The 23,083-nt window shown below is 39.8% G+C and overlaps 1 protein-coding gene across 5 annotated transcripts in view; it reads right to left on the bottom strand.

Moving 5' to 3' along the window:
* zdhhc7 (zinc finger DHHC-type palmitoyltransferase 7) overlaps window positions 1-23,083 on the bottom strand; it is a 70,820-nt gene that overhangs the window by 4,411 nt on the left and 43,326 nt on the right. For 4 of the 5 annotated variants that reach the window (XM_043706629.1, XM_043706630.1, XM_043706631.1 and 1 more), the window contains 4 exons: window positions 22,454-22,576; window positions 15,531-15,655; window positions 5,123-5,219; window positions 1,887-1,968 (listed from right to left, as the gene is read on the bottom strand). In XM_043706629.1, coding sequence (XP_043562564.1) covers window positions 1,887-1,968; window positions 5,123-5,219; window positions 15,531-15,655; window positions 22,454-22,576 — 427 coding nt within the window. The remainder of the gene's footprint in view (window positions 1-1,886; window positions 1,969-5,122; window positions 5,220-15,530; window positions 15,656-22,453; window positions 22,577-23,083) is intronic. The other variant, XM_043706632.1, reaches the window with a different exon arrangement.

Here is a 23,083-nt window from a genome sequence, read left to right as displayed (position 1 = left end):
CTGGTACTAAAGATACATACAGAACTTTAAAGTTCTTCAAGATATTACAAAGTGGACACTTCTATCAACATAATAGAAGTCATGATTTGGAGGTGCTGGTGTTGGATTAATAAGGATTAATAAACCTGTTGGATTATAACCTAGTGTTTTGTGATTTTTAACTTTATAATAGAAGTGTTCACTTTTTAATAGCTTGAATAACTTTCAAGTTCTGTATATATCTTCAATGCCAGTATCAGTTGAGAACTAATCATTGTAGAACTTCAAGACAAAAAGAGGTTTTGTATGAACTCTTAAATATCCCAAATATAAATTTATCTTGAGATATATTTAATTAGCTGTGAAATACAAAAGAATATTGATTAAGTTTCAGGCTGATAATGGTTAAAAAAATCCCTGGGTTACCAAAAACAAATGCTTTGTTTTGTTCATTACTGCGTACTGAAGGGAACTTAGTGTGTCTGAATGACAGTTTATCAACTAGCTAACATTTGCTCCATTATATCCTTCTTTAAAGCTATAGTAGTCAGCATTTCAATATAGATGCTGAAATGATACTTAGATCGAGTTGGAGCATTTCTCAACTTGGTCTCCATGTTTCAATTTTAAACCATGGCCAGAAATCAACATTATTTCATATAATGTGCATTATAAAAGACAAATATTTCTCTACAGAAAACGATTCACCAATTGATGATTTCCTCTAATGATGTAACTTTATTCTGAAAATAGTTGAGACACTGTTAAAACATATTTCTAAAACAAAATGCTGGGGAAACCTACCTAGAAATGAGAAAGAAAATCAAGCTTTTTTTTAAATAGCCTAAATATTTCAATCTAAAGGAGTATCTAAATAGGTTCATTTAATTAAAGTATCAGTCTGCATCCCAACTGAAGAACGCTCAAATTTATTATACAGGAGTCAAGAAACAGAAAGCAACATTTATGGTTATTTGCCTTGAGAAAACCTGTTATTTTGCTGTTCCTAAAAATTTTTGGCCTCCAAGACTAATCCTCTGTTTCAACTTAAATGAAGAAACTGCAAATTAACAATGTCACAAAGTATTTTAAGTGTATCATACAACTACAAAATACGGAATACGGGAATGAAATTGGTTGAAGCCAGAAGTGCAAATGGGCTGATAGTGAAACTTTTCTTTCCATTTACATCTCAAAGCAAAAATTGCTTCTCAGAGGGAATTACTCTTCTGGATTAACAAGGTACAAAAAAACTGAATGAATGGGCTAGAACTTGAACTACGGGCATTTCTGTATCTTTCCTTTTTGTCTATCTCATCTCATCTTTGAGCTGCGTGAGTATCAATTTGCTAAATAATCAGAATCTGCTCAAAGTTAACAGCATAAATTTAGGCAGATATTCAAAACTGGCTAAAAGAATACAATGGAAGAAGGCTAAGTGGGCGGCACGGTGGCACAGTGGTTAGCACTGCTGCCTCACAGCACCAGGGACCTGGGTTCAATTCCCGACTCAGGCGAACTGACTGTGTGGAGTTTGCACATTCTTCCCGTGTCTGTGTGGGTTTCCTCCGGGTGCTCCGGTTTCCTCCCACAGTCCAAAGATGTGCAGGTCAGGTGAATTGGCCATGCTAAATTGCCCGTAGTGTTAGGTAAAGGGGTAAATGTAGGGGAATGGGTGGGTTGTGCTTCGACGGGTCAGTGTGGACTTGTTGGGCCGAAGGGCCTGTTTGCACACTGTAAGTAATCTAATCTAATCTAAACAGGAAACAAAGTTAAGAATTTGACAAGAAGTCAGAAGTAAACACAGCCATTTGTAAAGCAAAAGTATTAAACTATTTGTTTATTATCCTTTAATTTGCTGTTATATCATATCAGTTTTCCTAGTCATGAACAAGTTGGTTACTTACCACTCCACTGCTCTCTGATACAGAAGAAAAATTGGAAGCCACACAGTATCAGTGCATGGACTGAAATCAGTGCTATGTACATCTGCAAATGGATGGAGAAACATAACGCTGTGTCATAATCAATTTCATTCTCAAGCATAATATGCCAGCGAAAGATCAGATCGATTTATTTCACTCCAAGATCAAACTGAATTCACATCCCCAAAGCCCTTATTTCATTTCCTAGCTGGTTTAGCAGTAACATATATATGGATTCATAAAAATTAACACACTGTAATTCATCAACAGGTTAACCAGCTCTATTACAGTAAAAATGTTTACTTACAATAATTGTTAAAATTGTTAGAAAATGGTAAAAATGTTTCAAATGTGATACATATTCTGCTTGGTGATCATTTCTCAGAACCTAAACTGGCCAACATCTGATTCTGGCATTACTGCTGTACTTTAAAGCAAAAACAATCAACTGTTCAATTTGTAGGGATTAAATGGTATTAAGATAGAAAGGTTGATAAATGCTGAAGAATGCAACTTTTGTTGGACACAGTAACAACAATAAGAATTCAAGTTTAACTTTAAGGTGCGATTTTGCATGAGTGGAAATTGGAGTTGGGCCACAATGTCTTTTCTCTTCAAGCCTGTCTCCCGAACATCACGTGACACTGTGAATTACCCCTATGATATCAACAGATCTTTTACACTGCCGTTAGGATGGGAGAATTATTTAACCAATGGCTTTCAAACAACACTTCTAAATGAGACTGTCCAATTGATACTTGACAAATTACTTTTCAAATGAAATAAACAAAGCCACCTCTATTTTTGGATATGCAACTTAATTATTCTGAAGTGACAGAGATATATATTCTTAGTGTCATCAGTTCAAAGAATATGATAAGATCCTTAAGCACATTTTGCTCAGGAGGCACCAATAGATGCATTTTAGCCCCTGTTATACATCCAACTGACACAATTTGAGAGAAAGAAAAACTGTTACATGGATTGTTCAATTATGCTCACTGGAATGAACAAAAAACTGTAATCACACTATGATTTCAATAAAACATTCCAAGTGCTTCACGAGGAGCATTATAATATAAAAATCTATAAGAAGCCACATAGAGTATTAGAGATGTACAGCATGAAAGTAGACCCTTCGGTCCAACTCACCCATACCGACCAGAATATCCTAACCTAATTTAGTCCCATTTGCCAGCACTTGGCCCATATCCCTCTAAACCCTTCCTATTCATACTCATCTAGATGCCTTTTAATGTTGAAATTTTACCAGGTTCCACACTATCTCTGGCAGCTCATTCCATACACACATCCTCTGTATGAAAAGGTTGCCCCTTACGTACCTTTTAAACTTTTCCCCTTTTACCCTAAAGATATGTCCCATAGTTCTTGACTCCCCCACTCCAGGGAAAAGACCTTGTCTATTTACCCTTTCCATGCTCCTCATGATTTTATAAATCTCTATAAGGTAACTCCTCAGCTTCCAACGCTCTATGGAAAACAGCCCCCGCCTGTTCAGCCTCTTCCTATAGCTCAAATCCTCCAACTGTGGCAACAGCCTTGTAAATCTTTTCTGAACCCTTTCAGTTTCACAACATCCTTCCAAAAGGAAGGAGATCAGAACTCACAATATTTAAAAGAGGACATTAAAGGTTGGTCAAGAAACTAGGTTTTGAGGAGAATGTTCAGAGGAGGAAAGTGAGATTAAGAGGAGAAAAAAGTTTTAAAAAGAAGTTTCAAATATTAAGGTCCTGGTAATGATTTGTCAGAGAGATCTTGGACTGAAAGAGATAGGAGATAGAGAAGGAGAGAGAGCATCGTGGCATTTGGAGACTGGGTGAGAATTTTAAAATCGAGCCAATGCTTAAACAGAAGCTAAGGCAGGGAAAGTGTGACATGTGAATAGGACTTGGTAAGAGTTAGGGCAAGGATAGTGGAAGCTGGATGATGTCAAGTTTATGAAGGGCAAAATGTGGAAGGCTGGGCAAGACTGTGTTGAAGTAATTTAACGTAAAGATAGAAAGCTTGTTTTCTTGAAAGGCTCAGGAGGAACTTACACTTTTGAAGAAACAAGAGTCATTGATAGTTACCTCACAACCACTTTCGAAAACGAGAATCAAAGCATTTACAAAAGTAAATTGAGAACATATATAAACTTCCCATTACATTCAAGTTGTAAGATTACTCAGCATTTGATAACACGAGGTTGCCCTGAAACTACCAATTAAAGGTTATTGGAGTTAAAGTTAATATTCACACCTGGATGGATTTTCTTGGACTAAAGGATTAAACTTCAAATAATCGATGTAAATCTTTAAAGACTATGCAATTTACCTATCCCTACAAAAAAAAGGTTAATTTAATGGTTTCTTGTTTGTAATGACATTTCCAAACAAAAAACATTTCCAAAGGACAAATATAGATTTACTCAAACTTTTGTTTTATTTTAAAACCATGTGCATTACTCTATACTGACATTCTTACAACTATAACTGAGAAGCAATCATGGGATTTATAGAAGCATGTGAAATCTGGTCAAGCGAGCATAATTATAATTATATCCCAAATCTCTCATGTTACAATGTAAATATTCACAGGAAGGAAACATTCTGATCACTCTTTTATCTTAAAAAGTATTACTGTTGATTTATTCAAAGCCTGTTCTTTAGAGAACAGAAAAAAAAGTATTCTTGGGAGGTGCAATTCTAAAGTGGTGAGGAACAGAGAAACAATGAAAAACCTAGGCAGTCTTAGACCACTACTTTAACTTAAACTGCAATGGCTTTTAAATTATGGTGTTCCTTCTCAATCATCCTAAGTAGTAATGAATTAAGTTTCTAACTGGTTATTTTAGCAGTTGCTCTTATTGTAAACAAGCATTTATCTTGGCTGTCTTTGCCAGGATTGTTTATACCTGAGGTGCTGGATAAGTCCGTTTCATAAGATAGTCTCCAGCAACTCCACCTCTTAGTAATAATACAACAAAAATGTAAATCCTGCACTATTCATGAACAGGATATATTAGAATAAAACACAATGTCATACATTGCAGAAGTAATGCTATTTACTAGAAACAAAATCTTAGTTACTTAGTTTGAAACAAGGAACTATCAATAATAATATGGCCTGACTTCAAAAAATTAATCTGGTGGAATTGTAAATTGTTATGGTCTGATGTTAAATGCCCAAAGTCTGCAGAAAGACATATTTAAACTTACAGTAAAAAGTACAAAGAATTTTTGATTGTTCTCTCCAACACAATTGTTCACCCAAGGACAATGGTGGTCCATCTTCCGGATGCACCTTTTACAAATACTGATTTTTGGGAAGAAAGAAAAAAAATTACATAATTTGCCAAGAAATGTTACATGAATTTTCAAGCAAGCATTCGTTTTCAGGGGTAATCGTTCAGCTTAGTTATTTTTGAAACAGCAATCTTACATTCAGAAAAGTCTTACATTATCTGCACCCAGAGTCAATTTTTTAAACAAATTGATGTTTAATGACCTTTGTAATTGATTTTCTACATGTTATGGATGTCATCCATAAATGGCAAGGGTTTTATGTAATGATTAAGGTGCTACAAAACACAATTTTGATTACATTTGTAGATTACATCAGTGAAGAGAAAATGAGGTCTGCAGATGCTGGAGATCAGAGATGGAAATGTGTTGCTGGAGAAGCGCAGCAGGTCAGGCAGCATCTAGGGAACAGGAGAATCGACGTTTCGGGCATTAGCCCTTCTTCAGGAATGAGGAAAACTTTCCTCATTCCTGAAGAAGGGCTAATGCCCGAAACGTCGATTCTCCTGTTCCCTAGATGCTGCCTGACCTGCTGCGCTTCTCCAGCAACACATTTCCATCTCTAGATTACATCAGTCCCAATTCTTATATATTTTGGAGGTCAGAAATGATCAAAACAAATCTAAATGAGCAAAAGGATCGTTGGATCATCAAATCAACTCAATGAATTAATTAAAACATAGGACTGCATGAGTTTGCAACAGAGCTTCAGTAATTCAATATAAATTTATTGCTCACATGTAAGCTTTCAGGTGTTACTTCTAAATCTGCAGCTAAGTTGCTATCCTCACTAACCACAGACCTCACACAGACATTTCTTAAGATTTCTTTGAATAACATTTTGAGTTTCAGGGGCCTAACTTTTGGTTTCAGGGGCTTCCTTTCCATGCCCACTAACTCTTTTATAAGGTGATGCAGTCATGTAGTAATACTGCTTTTCTATTTGCATAGATGTATGAGTTATTTGACCTCACACAGAAGCAGAATTAGAAGAAATCATCAATATCCTCCAAAACTACCAAGATGAAGCTGCAACATTTAGAAGGTGGATCCATTTCTGAGACACCACTGTATTTAAGTTGGCAAGAACAATGGCTGTAACACCAAGGTTTTTTTTCACCAAAACAACAGGAACACCCCTCCACACACACAAAGCATCTCCCATAACACATATTCTGCAGACTGATGAGATCACAAACTGACTTCCCATCACATATATACAAAAACTTGTAATATTTTACTTTTTATTGCATCGCACATCTTTATCCCAGACTTAAATTTAAAAATTAATTCAGAGGATAGAATTTTCACAGGTCCTGAGTGATCTGAACAATGGTAAATCAGTTCATGAGAATGGAAAAATGAAATTCCCAAATTTGAGGAAGAAAAGTCTGATTCTTTGTTAATTAAGAAATCAAAAATGAGAAACACGTAGCCTATTCGTACATTTTAGCATCACACTATTAACCTAATCTGCGCTCACTTAATTGAAGTTTGATATCTCCCCAGGCAATGGAGAGAAACTGGATGGCACCAATTCCTGACATGAAAGTCTGAGTGGTACCTGACAGCTGCAGCTCGGCAGCCCCTTCTCTGGGCATCCAGATTAGGCAGCATCCCCCAACACTGCAGGGCACTCTCCCTGGGCCAGCAAGTGGATGCATTCTTTGTCCCAGAGGCTGGCGCCTAACCAGCTCCAACCTCACCACATTGTCACTGCATCATAGATTAGATTAGATTACTTACAGTGTGGAAACAGGCCCTTCGGCCCAACAAGTCCACACCGACCCGCCGAAGCGTAACCCACCCATACCGCTACATTTACCCCTTTACCTAACACTACGGGCAATGTAGCATGGCCAATTCACCTGACCTGCACATCTTTGGACTGTGGGAGGAAACCGGAGCCCCCGGAGGAAACCCACGCAGACACGGGGAGAACGTGCAAACTCCACACAGTCATTCGCCTGAGTCGGGAATTGAACCCGGGTCTCTTGCGCTGCGAGGCAGCAGTGCTAACCACTGTGCCACCGTGCCGCCCACAAATCATCATGTTACTACAAAGTTAACCATTGCAATGAGCTTCAAAGTGCAGTCCTGCAATGTGTTGTCAGGCCACGTTGTGTGCAGGGACAGGCACCCACCTCATACATCTGAACAGGATACAGCTCGGGGGTCTTAACTGCATTCTTCGCAGTCATTCCCTTTATGCCTCCTCATTCAGAAATCAAAGATTGTCAGTACTGCTGTCTTGCCTACCCTTTTAGTGCAGACACAAAGCCAGACAACTTGTCATGCTTGTCAGCAATGAGCAATTAAGGAGTTTCTGTACTGCACTGTGCTATATCAGTACCAACAGCATGTGCCAGTAGCTTATGTGGCAAATACTCTGAACTTGCTTCAATCAAATAGCTACTTCACAAAAACTAAGGGAGTAATTCCTTGGATAAGTTAATGAAACTGTCGTCAGTCGAGTTCTAACACAGTCAGTCAAGGGCATCAATCAACATCAGTTTAGAGGTTTGGACACAGTCAGTTGGCTGATTGGAGTATTCATGGTCAGAAGCTCCGGCAAGTGGGCTATAGCCAATCCTGCAGGTCTGGTGTAGCCAATCTGAGGGTTACTGGTAAGCCCATTGGGAGCTGTACTCAGTCAGGGGAGGGAGATGGGCCATGGTAAGCCCCAGGTGTATTATTGCTGAAAGCAAAGTTGATTTATCAGGTCCGATATTATGATGGGCAAGTTGGGGAGATCAATTGTGTGAACTGGAGGCAGCATGCCAGGATCAGAGAGGATTACAATTATGAAGAAGACCAAAGCAATATACAAGAGTAGGTGATGACACAGCATGCGTACTGTGGGAGAGAGGTGTCACGAACTGGCACCAAATATGACAGTGAGGTATTGAGAATAATGTCTGGTATAAGGAAGTTTTAGGCCTGGGGCTCTCAGGACTATGTTGGATGTTGGAGAGTTAAAAAGACTTGGGTTGGAACAGGGGCAAAATAAAAGCCAATAGAGTGGAGAGAGATGACAAAACAGAATGGACCAAGCATAACATTAATTAGATACAAAGAGTACAGCTTCAGGACATCTACTCTGGATGTAAACCTCATGCACCAACTTTCCACGCTGACTAAAGATCCTGGCCAAAAGTAATGTCATTAAGTATTACAAATTAATCCTGATTAAGGCTGTGAAGCAGAAGTAATATCAAGTCAGCTGTGAAGTTTTAGCAAAGTTCCACATTTTAAAACGTTATAGTTTGCTCAAAGTTCAGGAGCTATTTACCTTTTACCTTGCAGTACAAAGTGTATTCACAATTTTTTATATGTCATGCTGTCTTTTCTGAGTAGTACTTGAGGTAGGGGAGAGTGCTGAATTGAGGAATTTCCCTTGTTTTGTACAATGCTCTCAATCTCTTACTGTACATGTGCCCAATGATTTGTGAAGTGTACTTCTGAATCAGGTCTGTGATTTAAAAGGTCCATGTAGTAGGATCTCATTGCTCTCCTTGCTGTAGGCCTCTATGTTGCAACGTTTGGAGGATGATTATTTAAATGTCACTTGTGTATGTGGTGACGGCTGAATGATCACATTAATGAGCAGCTGCTTCATTTCTAATCTTGTCTACATAGGCTATTGGAACCATCCTCAGAAGTTTTAATTGTCTATGCCCGCTGCACTACAAGCATCCATAGAAACCGAGGAACACATGCACTAAAGCTCAGTACCAAGAGTAACCAACAGTGGACATGGACCATCCTCCTTATGTAGAGGTTCCAGGCAATGGCGCCCTCATGATGAGATAAAAGTGCTAGAGACTCATTATCACACAATTTTCCATGGAATGCCAGGCAAATAAGGGATGGGGTGCTTTGCTTTACTCTGCAGGGAGCTGGCAGTCAGAACATCATAACATTTTGTCCAGAGTATATGCAATGCAACACCTTCGTCTACTGGGGTTAACAACGGTCATAAGATGTCTCTTCAACATGAGGCTCCGATGCTCACTCAGGTATGGTGGTTTGTGGCAGTTTAGTTCAGAGGGTGGTGCCTGATTGTTGGATGCTTTCTCAAGACAAGTGGACAATGTTAACCAAAAAGGAACAGCACCTTCAACATTCCGCAGTGCAGTAGCCTTGGCTGCCGAGTCATTTATCACTGACTGTAAATGTTTTGATGCTGTAAAGGACAGCATCCCCTGTTTAGTCTCAACTATGAATGCAGTTCAGCGGATTTTTATTTTACAAGAAAAGCAACAGTATATTACTATTACAATGTTACAAACAAATAGGAACTTTCACAACATCTGATACTCCCTTGTTCAATAACGACAAAGTTTCATGCTAGCGTGGGTATTCCTTTACCAACAGATTCCACCACCAGAGCTTCTCCAGCACTTTTTGTGCTTGTTTCAGATTTTCATGAGTGGCTCTGGCTCTCCCATCAATCCTCCCACTGCCACAGCTTCCTTTTTAAAATGCTCACAGCTTCTTCAAACCAAGGCTATTCCCTTTCTGCATTTAGCAGTCATAGGCTCCAGATATGAACATGAATATTTATAATCCTCATTAGAGTGAATAATTAAATAATTAACTGAAGGGGAAAGTTTCCAAAGAACCTCATCCAAGGTCTCCAGCAGATCAATGTACAAAGGCAAGGTTGAAGCATCTACATCCACTTTCAGCTCGAAGTGCAAAGTTGACAATTCATTCTGGCCACATTATGAGGTTTTAGCATCACTGAGGTCAGACTTCAGTTATTTGCATTCACTCCACAAAAGAAAACGTTGCACACATTGAATACAGTAAAGGAAGCATGCCCTACTAACAACCTTGACTTATTGACTATAAGTCAATACCATCCACATTAATGTAGTGTACAAAATACCATGCAAGGACTGCACAAAACACTATATAGGACAAACAGGAATTATAGTGGTCTGTCCCTGCCGCTTCCGGTTGTAATCTCTGGAGGAAACATCAAAGAAGCGCTTCGCAGGAGGCTCCCAAGCACTGATGATGTCGCCTAGCCAGGGGACGAAACGTTTGCAACAAAAACTTCCAGCTCGGCGAACAGAACCACAGCAACATTAAACATTTAGACAATAGCAGCAGTCTGTACCATGTACAACATACGCTTCAGCAATTCACCAATGATCTTTTGGTAGCAGCTTCTAAATCTGTGACCTTCCAGAGCCTGAACAATTGAAACAGTCGTAAAGGAACTCCACAAGCTCTAAGTTCCTCTCCAAGTTGCACAGCATCCTGACTTGGAATGACATCATCATTCCTTCACTGTCACGAGGTCAAAACTCTCAAGTTTCCTCCCTCACCGCACTATGGGTGCACCTACATCATGTGGACTCCAGCGATTCCAGAAGCTACTTTTTCACCATTTTCCCATGGCCAATTCAGATGGATAATAAATGTAGGTCTTTGCAATGACTCTCACAACCTACAAACAAGTATACAGATATTATACTGCAAATCTGGTGAGAGCATCACTGGCGCAGTAACACTTAAAATCGAATAGAATAGCAAAGAGGCCAGTGGTCAGACTCCATATGAATCACCAGTCAGCAGCTCCTCTGACCATTTGCTCAGCTTTGCCACCAATGCTACCTATGATTGAGGTTCATTTGTCAGCATTCAAAACAGCTGTCTGAGAAAACAACTGATTTTCTTCTGATGAAAAATGCATTTTACCATTCATAAATAAAGCCTGGTCTAAGGTTCAGGGAGGCCAGCAACTTTGCACAGTTCAGCAGATTTTACATTGAAGGACTAATATTTGCCAATTAAATTTTTATAAACATGTTCAAAATTGACAAGGTTGAGCACATTATGATTTTAACTGAAGTGAAATGAAACCTTCTGAAGTCAGTTTAACTATTTTTTTGTGAGTGGCTGTACTTCCTACAGACTAATGCAATTTACAAGTTCGCTGATGACACTATCATAGTTGGTCGAATCTCAGATGGCGACGAGACAAATTACAGATGAGAGATGGAAGACCTGGAAAAATGGTGTACTGAGAACAACCTAGCTCTTAATGCCAGCAAAACCAAGGAACTCATTACTGACTTTCGATGGGATGTTACTCATGCTCCCCTTCCCCTTCACATTAACAGCACAGAGGTGGAATAAGTGAACAATGTCAAACTCCTGGGAGTGGTCATCAACAACAAGTTTTCTTGGATTCTTCATGTGGATGCACTGGTTACAAAGGCCCAACAATGTCTCTCCTTCCTCAGGCAGTTGAGGAAATTTGGCAAGTGGCGAATACCATTACCAACATTTATAGGTGTGCCTTTGAGAGCATTCTGTCTGAATGTATCACTACCTGGTATGGTAACTGTACCATTTAAGATCGGAGACAGTTACAGAGAGTAGGGAACTCGGCCCGGACCATCATAAAGGCCAAACCTCCATCTACAGAATCAATCTACCAGGCCTACTATCAAGGAAAGGCTGCCAGCATTCTCAAGATGCATCCCATCCTGGCAATGTTTTTCTACAACCCCTATCATCAGGGAGAATGTACAGAAGTCTGAACACACACACACACACACACACACACACACCGGTTTTGAAACAGTTTCTACTCTACTGTTGTTAGAAAACTGAATGGACTCTCAAATTCTTAGCATTTGCCTGCACCTGTGTTTTTGCTTTTGCTGCTGTTTACCTACTATTTGCTTATCTACACTACTTAACTACGTGATCTGCTTGTATTGTTCGTAGGACAAAGTTTTTCACTGTGCCTCGGTACACATGACAATAAATTAATTCAAATTCAAAAACATGAATGTCACAGGAAACAGGTATTGTCAGTTTAACTATCTGCTGAAATATTGGAAAATCTACACAATCACAGGTATTAAATTGATTCAAACAGCAGGAGGCACAAATTAATCACAGAATCAACAGGACACAGTGGTTAGCACCGCTGCCTCACAGCACCAGGGTCCCAGGTTCGATTCCAGCCTCAGGTGACTATCTGTGTGGAGTTTGCACATTCTCCGTGTCTGCGTGGGTTTCCTCCGGATGCTCCGGTTTCCTCCCACAATCCAAAGATGTCAGGCTAAATTGCCCATAGTGTCAGGTGCATTAGTCAGAGGGAAATGGGTCTGGGTGGATTACTCTTCGGAGGGTCGGTGTGGACTGGTTGGACCGAAGGGCCTGTTTCCACACTGTAAGGAATCTAAAAACATCTATTCTAAGTTGCTAAATGTCAAAAATCCTCAGACAACTACAATGCACTTTCTTGTCTGTTCAAAGGATTGCCTGTTTCATTTAGAATACAATTACATAGCAAACAAAAAAAGATTTGAAACAAACATAGAAAGCAACAATGATTGAAAACTCCGAGACTGATTCAATGATTCTAACTCAACATACTTCTGATTTATGAAACGGTTTTCCACAAACTTCCTAGTGCAATATTTGTAGACGTGTGAGAAAACAATCTTAGCACTATATTAACAGTCACTAGTAACATCACTAGAGCTAAAGCTTGCAGTTCAATGTTAAACTCAATAATAGCAGCTACAGTGAGATATAAATCTTTCATTACATTGGTGCTATTCTTAAAACAGTAATCATTCTCCTTTCATGAAATCCCCTGATGTGTTGGCATTGTAGATTATGAATATGTCTAGTTCTCAAATGCAAACCTATGCATATTAACATTTCAAAGAAATAGCAGCAAGCCATTAAATTGACTTAATTAGTTTACAATAGCAGGTGCCAGTTACAAGGCAAGCTAAATTATCTTTACCCAAATTATAGACATCAAGACTACTTCACATATTGGTAAAATATTTTTTTAAAGCAAGGAATGATGGTGTCACTAAGCATGGCCTGCCAAAATCCACATTGATTTTTCGTTAAGTATTTGAAAACATGCCAATCAACTGCATTTTTTTTCATAAGATTGACTACTGCACAAAACAGTTTGATTAATGGAGAAAAACAACAAGAAAATGCATAATGTGTTTTAGCTTCCTCTCCTCCAGATTGTGATCTTTGTACTCTTGGAAGTACCAGTACTCCCAAAAATACATTTTACAAAAGTTCTCTACATTCTGCTTCCCACTAAGTATGCTGTCCATTTTCTATTTGCAGCATAGTAAAAGCAAGAATATTAGACCATAAGATATAGGAGCAGAATTAAGCCATTTGGCCATCAACTCTACTCTGCCATTTGATCAAGGCTGATATACTGTGTAATCCCATTCTCCTGACATCTCCCTGTAACCCTTGATCCCCTTACCAAATAAAAACCTATCTACGTCCATTTTAAATGCACTCAATGACTCGCCATGCACAGCCCTCTGCACCAATGAGTTCCACAGATTAACAACCTTCTGGCTGAAGAAATTTCTTCTCATCTCAGTTCTAAAGGGTCCCTCCACTCTGAGCCTGTGTCCTGGCTCCTCATCTCTCCTGACAGCGTAAAACTCTTTTCCACGTCCACTCTATCCATGCCTCGCATTATTCCATATGTTTCAATCAGATCTCCCCTCATCTATTTAAACTCCACAGACTCAGAGTCCTCAACTGCTCATATATCAAGTCCTTTATCCACAGGATCATTAGAATCCCTACGGTATACTGTGTAATCCCATTCTCCTGACATCTCCCTGTAACCCTTGATCCCCTTACCAAATAAAAACCTATCTACGACCATCTTAAATGCACTCAATGACTCGCCATGCACAGCCCTCTGCACCAATGAGTTCCACAGATTAACAACCTTCTGGCTGAAGAAATTTCTTCTCATCTCAGTTCTAAAGGGTCTCTCCACTCTGAGCCTGTGTCCTGGCTCCTCATCTCTCCTGACAGCGTAAAAATCTTTTCCACGTCCACTCTATCCATGCCTCGCATTATTCCATATGTTTCAATCAGATCTCCCTCATCTATTTAAACTCCACAGACTCAGAGTCCTCAACTGCTCATATATCAAGTCCTTTATCCACAGGATCATTAGAATCCCTACGGTGTGGAAACAGGCCCTTCAGCCCAATGAGTCTACACTGACCCTCCGAAGAATAACCTACCCAGACCCATTCCCCTACCCTACTACTCTACATTTACCCCTGACTAATGCACCTAACTCACACATTCCTGAACACTACAGACAATTTTAACATGGCCAATTCGTCTAACTTGTACAACTTTGGATTGTAGGAGGAAACCGGAGCACCCTAAGAAACCCACACAGATACGAGGAGAATGTGCACACTCCACACAGTCACCCGAGGCTGGAATTGAACCGGGTCCCTGGCGCTGTGAGCTACCGTGCCAAACTCCTCTGAACTCCCTTCAACAGCAGCACATCCTTCCTTAGATATGGTGCCCAAAACTGCTAACATTTTCCAAATGCCGTCTGACCAGAGCCTTATAACAGTCTCATTAGCACATCCCTGCTCTTGTATGCTAGCCCTCTAGCATCTGCATGAGAAAAAGATGTTTTCTCATGCAGATGAATCCAGAACTAAAGGGCAATATTTTAAAATTAGAGTTGGCCCATTTAGGACTGAATTGAGGAAAAATGTTTTCTCTGTACAGAAGGTAGTGCAACTCTGGAACTGAATGCCTCACAATACTTAGTTTAAAGTGGGGTCATTGAATACTTTAGTGCAAAAGTTTCGTTAGGCAGGGGAATCAAAGATTATCATAGGCAGATGATAATGTGGAATTCAAAATGTACACAGGTTAGCCATGATCTTATTGAATGGTAGAACAAGCTCGAGGGTCAGAAAGCCAACATCTGCTTGGATTTTGCACGTTCTCCTTGAAAGATGTGGCAGATTAAGTGTTTCAAATGACATTATATATTAAATAAATAAAAATCCTTGCTTTACATTATTTGGATACTTTGAGGTCTTGTCATCTGTAATTTGCTATCATTTACACAAGCAACAATAAATGTGAATTTTCCTTTAAGTTCACTCCTACAGCATGAATGCTAAAGTCACTGTGGATAATCAACAGTAATATCAAATAAATAGATATAACGGAATTGTCACATTATAATAATACTTGGGCTACCTCATTTACAGTAATAATTTGACTTCAAATTTGATTGAAATAATTAAACAGGAAAAATGGTCAGTTTCTGAAATCAGCTGATAGATAATTAAATGTAAAATAAAATTTGTAATGATTCAACAATTACTGGACTTTCTGTCAATAACACTACAAGGAGATGCATGCTATAGGTCAAGAGTGCATTTTCAATGGAATGACTAACACATTAGTTGCAAGTAAATTGAAAGCTATTTTAAATAAAAATCTATAGTTTGCACAATACCTGCAATGATGAGCTCGCTCTGGCTTAATACTGCAACATTTTGGGCACTTATAAATCACCTCCCCTGGTTTCAGCTGTAGACTCTCCATATACTCTTTTGTGGCATTGCCTTTCGGCACTGAACCCTGTGCAAAGAAACCATTAAAACTAAGTTAACACCACAGAACTGTAACTCAAAATCAGTAGTTCATTACCAATCTTCATTTGAAGCAGTTTTTAGAATTCTACATTTTCATACTCTGTTGGTTCTTTGTTTTTAAACTGGATCTAAATCACAAGGACAGAAATTGCTGGAAAAGCCCAGCAAGTCTGGCAGCATTGGTGAAGAAAAATCAGAGCATTAACGTTTCAAATCCAGTGACCCTTCCTCAGAACTGATCTGCTCTGAAACGTTAACTCTGATTTCTCTTCACAGATGCCACCAGACTTTTTCCAGAAATTTCTGTTTTTGTTTCTGATTTCTAGCATTCGCATTTTTTTCAGTTTTTAAAATCATAAGGAGTTCAGTTTGGGTAGATGAAGAAAAACCGTCTCCAATGGCTGAAGGGGCAACAATAGATGGGACAAGTCTTATATGATTAGCAAAAGAACTACAGACAATTTGGGAAGAAAATGATGCAATGTATTTAGGATTTAGATATTTTGTTTGATGGGTGAAAAATACAGGTTCATCAAGAACATTCAAAAGGTTACTTGAATAAATACTCGAAGGAGAAAACATTGCACAATAAAGGGAAATTCTGGGGAGTGGGACTAACTGATTTATCTTTGAAAGCTGTCACAGACTCAATGGGGAAACGTCTTCTTTTGTGAAAGCGGACTTTATGATCCTAACACACATCGCGTGCGCTGATAAACATTTCTGAGATTTACTCTATAATTCTAGTATTCAATAATTTAACCATAACTGTGCATCTTTAACACGATCTATCAATAGAATAGACATTACTATAATTACAGGAAACAAAGTAGGTTTTACAACTCCTACAATCTATAAGAACTAGTGATATATAATTACATAAATCATATAAACAGCCAATATTTAGTCCACTGTACCTGCATCATTTCAATGCTACAGTATTCTAAAATTAATCTCGAACTCTACTCATAATTAGATTTGCCCTCTGTTTCATTTATAGATGTTTTTCCTCAAAGCGTTCCAATGGTCTCAGTTTTAACCAATGTTATGTTACAGGTTCCAAGTTGCTTATCCCTCCATGTGAAAAAAAAAGTTCTCCTAACATTTTCCTCACTCTCTAGCATTCTTTTTGGTTTTAATGTATTTTCTCTAATGGGGAGCTTAAAACTGAACACGCTATTTTAACTGTGGCCAAAAGATATTTTGTACAATTACACTAATACATCTTCAATCTTGACTCTTGTACACACTGTCCCAACATATTAATTCCTCAAATCTGTACGAAATTGTTTTTACACCTTTAAAAGCAGGAAATTACAATGACTTTCCATTATGGATATCCTCCCATTGGGATGGTCTTCTATCTTAATGACCTTGTATAAATACAAGTTGCTCATGTTTCTTTTAAAAGAATATTGCTTCACATCCACGAGCATCATCAATTTATCTCAACTATTGTCAGTCACACAAATTCCTATTTACATTACAATACTTGTCCAATATTGTTCAATTTTTCTAATATGTCTCTTGTCAGAGAGCTTATGAATAACTATCGCATGATTGTAAATTTCTTACATAATTGCTATGGTTGAAATTAAGCAAAGTATTGATTTCTTCAAGTATCTTCCAGCCATCAATGTCTTTTAACTGATTTTTGGCTTTCATCTTTCACTACAGGTATTCAGGTTGGTTATCAAAACTGTTCATACTTATTTGTTATCACATCCATGATAGATATTCTGTGCTGTTGAAATTTTCAGACTCCATAAATTAGGTAAACTGTCCCATTTTAATACAGAGGAAATTTTGACGCATTAGTCTCAAACTCCTGACAAGTGTCAATTGAGGAAGAATTTAAAGCTTTTTTGTGCATATAAAACTATTTAATGATTGTTACTAAAATCGCATTCTGTAATAACGTTGTACTAATACTATATATAACAACATAGACTCAAAAATGGTAGCCACTTCTAAAACTTCAAAGGCAACGAGTGGATCTTCCTTCAGTCAAAATAATTATTCAAACAAAAAGGCAATGACTTGTCTCTCAAAATACAGTTTAAAGATATTTTTAGTTCAATGTGTTATTACACATCTCTGGAGTAGGTGGGATCTGAAACAAGGCCTCCTGGCTCAGCGATAGGGACACCACCACTGCATCACCAGACCCATTTTAAAATGCTTGTTATTCCTTTCATTTATGGTACATTCAGATATTAATTTCTATTTCATATTCTTTCAAATAAATACTTAATACTGCCAGATACTTTGTGCAGCAATCAGGCTGTAACTACTTAAATACAGGGTAAAAACAATGACTGCAGATGCTGGAAACCAGATTCTGGATCAGTGGTGCTGGAAGAGCACAGCAATTCAGGCAGCTCGATTTTGCCTGTCCTCGGATGCTGCCTGAATTGTTGTGCTCTTCCAGCACCACTGATCCAGATACTTAAATACAGGGTTGAACTTTCCCAGCACCTGAACAACATGAGCAATGGCAAGTCAGTCGGTGAGAATGGAAAAATAATATTCTTGATCAGATTAAAAAAAAAAATTCTACCATAGGTTTCAAAGGCAGGACATTAATCTCGCTGATAAACCGTCAGAACCAATTTGCATGAAGTAACATCTAATTATTACCTAATCTCAACTCATTTATATGCTGTTTGCTATTTGTCAGGCTGTGGATGGTAACTAGGTAGTGACAATTTCAGACACCAACTCAAGTTTGTTGCTTGCTCCTCCAGGCCTCTATCTTAGTCAGCAACCCTCAACATTTCAGGGCATACTCCATGGGCAGTGACTATCTGACATTATTTGTTCAAGGAGATTGGTATTGGACATGTACCAGCCTCATAACATCATCACAGCACATCTTTAACTCATGTAGAATGCAGGTCACCATTTCAATACTACACTTTAAAGTGCTCCAACACCATATGTTGTAATACTGCTACCAAAGCGCTTTGCGAACAGAATAGGATGTCCATCTCATGCATTGGAAGGGAGTCCAGCTTGGGTTCTTAGCTCTCACTCACTTGCACCTTGGATGCTCACAGCATCTCTGTCTTGCCTTTTTAGCCCTTGCCGCCTTGCTGTCTCATTGAGAACTTGCAGCCTCATACAAATGTGAGGTGATGCATTTAGGCAAGGCTAATTCTAGAGCGAATTATATAATGAATGGAAGACCCTTGGGAAAAGTTGATGAGCAGAGATCTGGGAGTGCAGGTCCATTGTACCCTGAAGGTTGCTGCATAGGTGGATACAGTGGTCAAGAAGGCATATAGTATGCTTGCATTCATCGGACGGGGTATTGAGTAGAACAGCTGGTAAGTCATGATAAAATTGTACATTGGTTTGGCCGCATTTAGAATACTGTATACAGTTCTGAGCGCCACATTACCAAAAGGATGTGGATGCTTTGGAGAGGGTGCAGAGAAGGTTTACGAGGATGTTGATTGGCATGGAAGGTGCTAGCTATGAAGACAGGTTGAGTAGGTTAGATTTATTTTCACTAGAAAAAAGGAGATTTGAGGGGGGACTTGTTTGAGGTTTACAAAATCATGAAGGGTATAGACAGGGTGGATAGAGACAAGCTTTTTCCCAGGGTGAAGGATTCAATAATGAGAGGTCATGCTTTCAAAGTGAGAGGTGGAAAGTTTAAGGGGGATACACGCGGCAAGTACTTCACACAGAGGGTGGTGGGCGTTTGGAATGCGTTGCCAGCAGAGGTGGTTCAGGCAGGCACAGTCGATTCATTTAAGATGCGTCTGGACAGATGCATGAGTAGGTGGGGAGCAGAGGGATACAAATGCTTAGGAATTGACCGACAGGTTTAGACAATACATTTGGATCGTCTCAGGCTTGGAGGGCCAAAAGGCCTGTTCCTGGGCTGTAAATTTTCTTTGTTCTTTGACTGCTGTCTTGCTTTGCCTTCTAGTACAGACATGAAGCCTGTCTTGGTTGCTAACCATGGCTAGTCAAAAGGATGAGTTCTTGCTGTACAGAACCGTACTACAAAAATGTCACACCTATAGCAACTTATGTGGCAAACACATTGCTGCCGTACAACTTCAACCAATTGGCTATTTCAGTCTGAGGGAGTAGTGCTCAGTGAAAATCTGGGGGACCTGTTGTCAATCAGTGGGTACCAGCACAGAAGTTCTGATCTCAGTCCAGGAGCCCAGACTTGGTCAGTTGGGTGCTTAGACTATGGTCTTGGGGTCAATATCATTAGAATTTGGGGAGTTGGCTAGTCAGTTCTGCAGATACAGTGTAACAAGTAGGTCAACTGGGGAGCTGCATTGGTCTGATTCTCATCAGTGGGTGCTGACTTTCTAAGTCAGTTAGGGGGCGTCAATCTGGAGATGTATTCAATGTAAGTCAAGAGGGGCTTTCAGGGGTCATTGTTGTGGTGGGTAAGTTTGGAAATTAATTGTGTGAATTGAAGGCAGCTGAACATATAAAAAGGAACAGAATATGACAGAGCAAGAAGTAACTGTGGAAGGTGGTCACTGATGGTCACCACTGTCCTGGCTTTCATGAGAGTCACTGCATAACAACATTTGCCATAGCTAACCTTTGTGCATGGGGTTAAATGAGTAAAGTGAGGAAATGAACAGCTAAATAAGACAGTTGGGTGGAAATGTGGAGAAAATCAAGCTGATGAGGTTGAAAGGGAGGATAAGGCAGAAGGAAACATTGGGGGATGGGGGTAGAAGAGGAGAGAGATCATGATCTAGACTGAGCCTGCAACTTACTCTGCGAAGCATTACCTGAGTTGTCTTCCATCCTAATCCAAATTATAAGATAAAAGATGGCTTTCACCACACCCTGAGGAAGGAAGTGGGCACTAGGTGTGAGCGATGTGAGACCTGACAAGGAGCAATACATTAAACAGACACTGTCTTAGTCTAAACTACAGACATTTGTTATCATGTAATTCTGCATGTCAACCTCAGCACTGAACAGTGATCTCGACTAAACATCCTGACTGTATCATTCAACATTACAAATTAATCCGGACTGTGAAATGTAAGTAATGCCAGGCAAGCTTGAAAGGTTCACCATAGTTCCACAATTCACAATCACCTTCCAAAGTTTCATAGTCTGCACAAGGTGCAGTAGCAACTCACTTCACTCACCTTGGATTCTAAAACATCCACACCGCAATCCTGCATGCAAAACTGCCTTTCTTAGTTAATGTGGAGAATAGAGTAAAAGGAGTTCTCATTCTTCTACCAAGCATACAATCACCTACTGAATGAGCATTAATTTGCTTGAGCAGCATTCATGTGAATCATGTCAACGATGTAAAAGTTTAGGCCATCCATCTCTCGCCTTGGTGCAAGTGTCCATTTCTCAAACTTGTACTGAATTTAAATATCATTTGCGTGTGCTGCAACCTCTGAATGATCCATATAACTGAGGAGTTGCTTTGTTTCTGACAGAGCCCATTTGGATTATTTAGAATCGTCCCCAGTGGATTCAGGAACAGAAGCAGCTGTCAGCCCTTTGATCCATTACAACAAGAGGGTCCACAGGAACAGATGAGGAACGCATGGATTTGGATGTCCAGGACTAACATCAACCTTGAAGAGATGTTCTGAGGAAGGGTCACCGGACCTGAAACTCTAACTCTGATTTCTCTTCACAGGTGCTGCCAGACCTGCTGAGTTTTCCCAGCAATTTCTGGAAAAAGCTTTTGTTTCAGCAGATGTGAAGCAGTCTCCCAATGCAGAGTTTCAAGCCACAAGTACTCTCATGCTGTGACAAAATGCATGAGATCCACAGTCACCTATCTTCAATGGAGAAGGGTTATGACATTCTGTTCAGAAGTGGTAGTCAGAATGTCGTGTCAAGATGTCCAGCTTATCAGCAATGCAATATCTTCTACCACTGGACCATCAAGAGTCATAAGATGTCTCCTCAGTTGTAAGTTACAGCCAGGTTGAAGGGAGGGTGGCCATGTGCCTCTGGAGTGTCCTGATAGGAGTCTGCTGGAGACCCTGTATGTGTTTCCTCTTCCAGCTTGCTGCCTGCAGGCATTGCACTGCCTTGAGAAAAAGGGATACCCACAAGTGAAGTCAAGATCCCCCAACCCCTATTACCTTGCTGTTAGCAGTGAGCAGCAAGGCTACAGTGATGGAGTGCAAGCCAGCTTTTTTCCAGCAGGCATTGAGTGTTCTGGACCTGTCTCTGTGGCAATTTTGAATGTGGAGATAGCCAGACACATGCATTGTGGAGGCAATACAGTACAGACAGATTTGGAGGACTCCTCTAATCTTCGATCTGCATTCCCTGTGTGTCTCTGACACAGCTTTTGTATCGGTTGTTCATCTGAATTAAGTTATTAATGACCAACACCATGGGGTGCTCTCTCTGCTTGGGAGCTGAACAGGTGTCTGTTTTCTGACAGTGCGGAGTACCAGTGACCTGGGATGTTTCTTCCTCGGTGTGACTCACCAGAATGTGCTCCCAAGCCTAATCTAGCTACAGTACCGATCAAGGTGGCATCACTTGAGCTGTTGGAAGTTGTAGAAATAGCCAACGTGTCCTCGCAGGGTTTGTGTCTTCTTCCTCAGGTATGGAGTGGCTTCTCTTTGAAGGTGCAGACTGTGTGGATATTGATGCTGGCTGAAAGAAACAAAAAACGTAACGGACTGCAAAGTAAGTTTAGAAGCCTAGGCATGTTAAGAATATGTTCATACTACTGGTGATGGGAGAACAGTGTAGCACTTGACAATGTATCTTAGTTGCCAGCACATGGAGGTTTTAGCATTACCATATGAGCAGGCATTGTCCTCTCCTGGCAAGGCATGGGAGTCTGTCCTTGCAGAGGGTGAGGAGGTGGATGTTGGACACCACCTGTCTTGGCTTTCTCTTCATTATTGTTGGCTGATTTCTCCTGGAATAATAAAAATGGAGGGATCAAAGTGAGATGAAAGTAGGTGCACAGTTGTTAGTGCTTGTGCAGGCAGGGGAAAGATGGTGAGGTATCCTGAGTGAGCGTATAGGAATAGTCAGGTTTCCAGTGAGAGTCTGGGGTGGGTAGGTGACTGAGGGATAATGCTGCAGGCAGTAGTGAGAGTGATACAGCATGAATCAATAGTCAGAGACGGGTGCAGGAATAGAGTCAGACTAAGTGAGAGATAGCAGAGAGAAGATGGTGTTGCTTATCCTTGCAGAGCACAGAAGATCATGAACTTTCTTCCCACAGCATTGGGTATTCCCCTGTTCCACTGACAGACCTGACTGGCAACTTCAGACCAAATTGGCATTGTTTGGTGCCATGTCTCCTCTGGTAGCCCTGAGAATACTTGTCCACGTGGACCTTTAAAGATGATGCTGGCAAAACAGGATACCAACCTCCCTTTCTCAGCTATGTCCTTGAGATCTGTGCAGCAACAAAGTT

The sequence above is a fragment of the Chiloscyllium plagiosum genome, chromosome 17 (genome assembly GCF_004010195.1).
Source record: "Chiloscyllium plagiosum isolate BGI_BamShark_2017 chromosome 17, ASM401019v2, whole genome shotgun sequence".
Classification (NCBI taxonomy): Eukaryota; Metazoa; Chordata; class Chondrichthyes; order Orectolobiformes; family Hemiscylliidae; genus Chiloscyllium; species Chiloscyllium plagiosum.
This window is presented reverse-complemented; position numbering and strand designations above follow the sequence as displayed.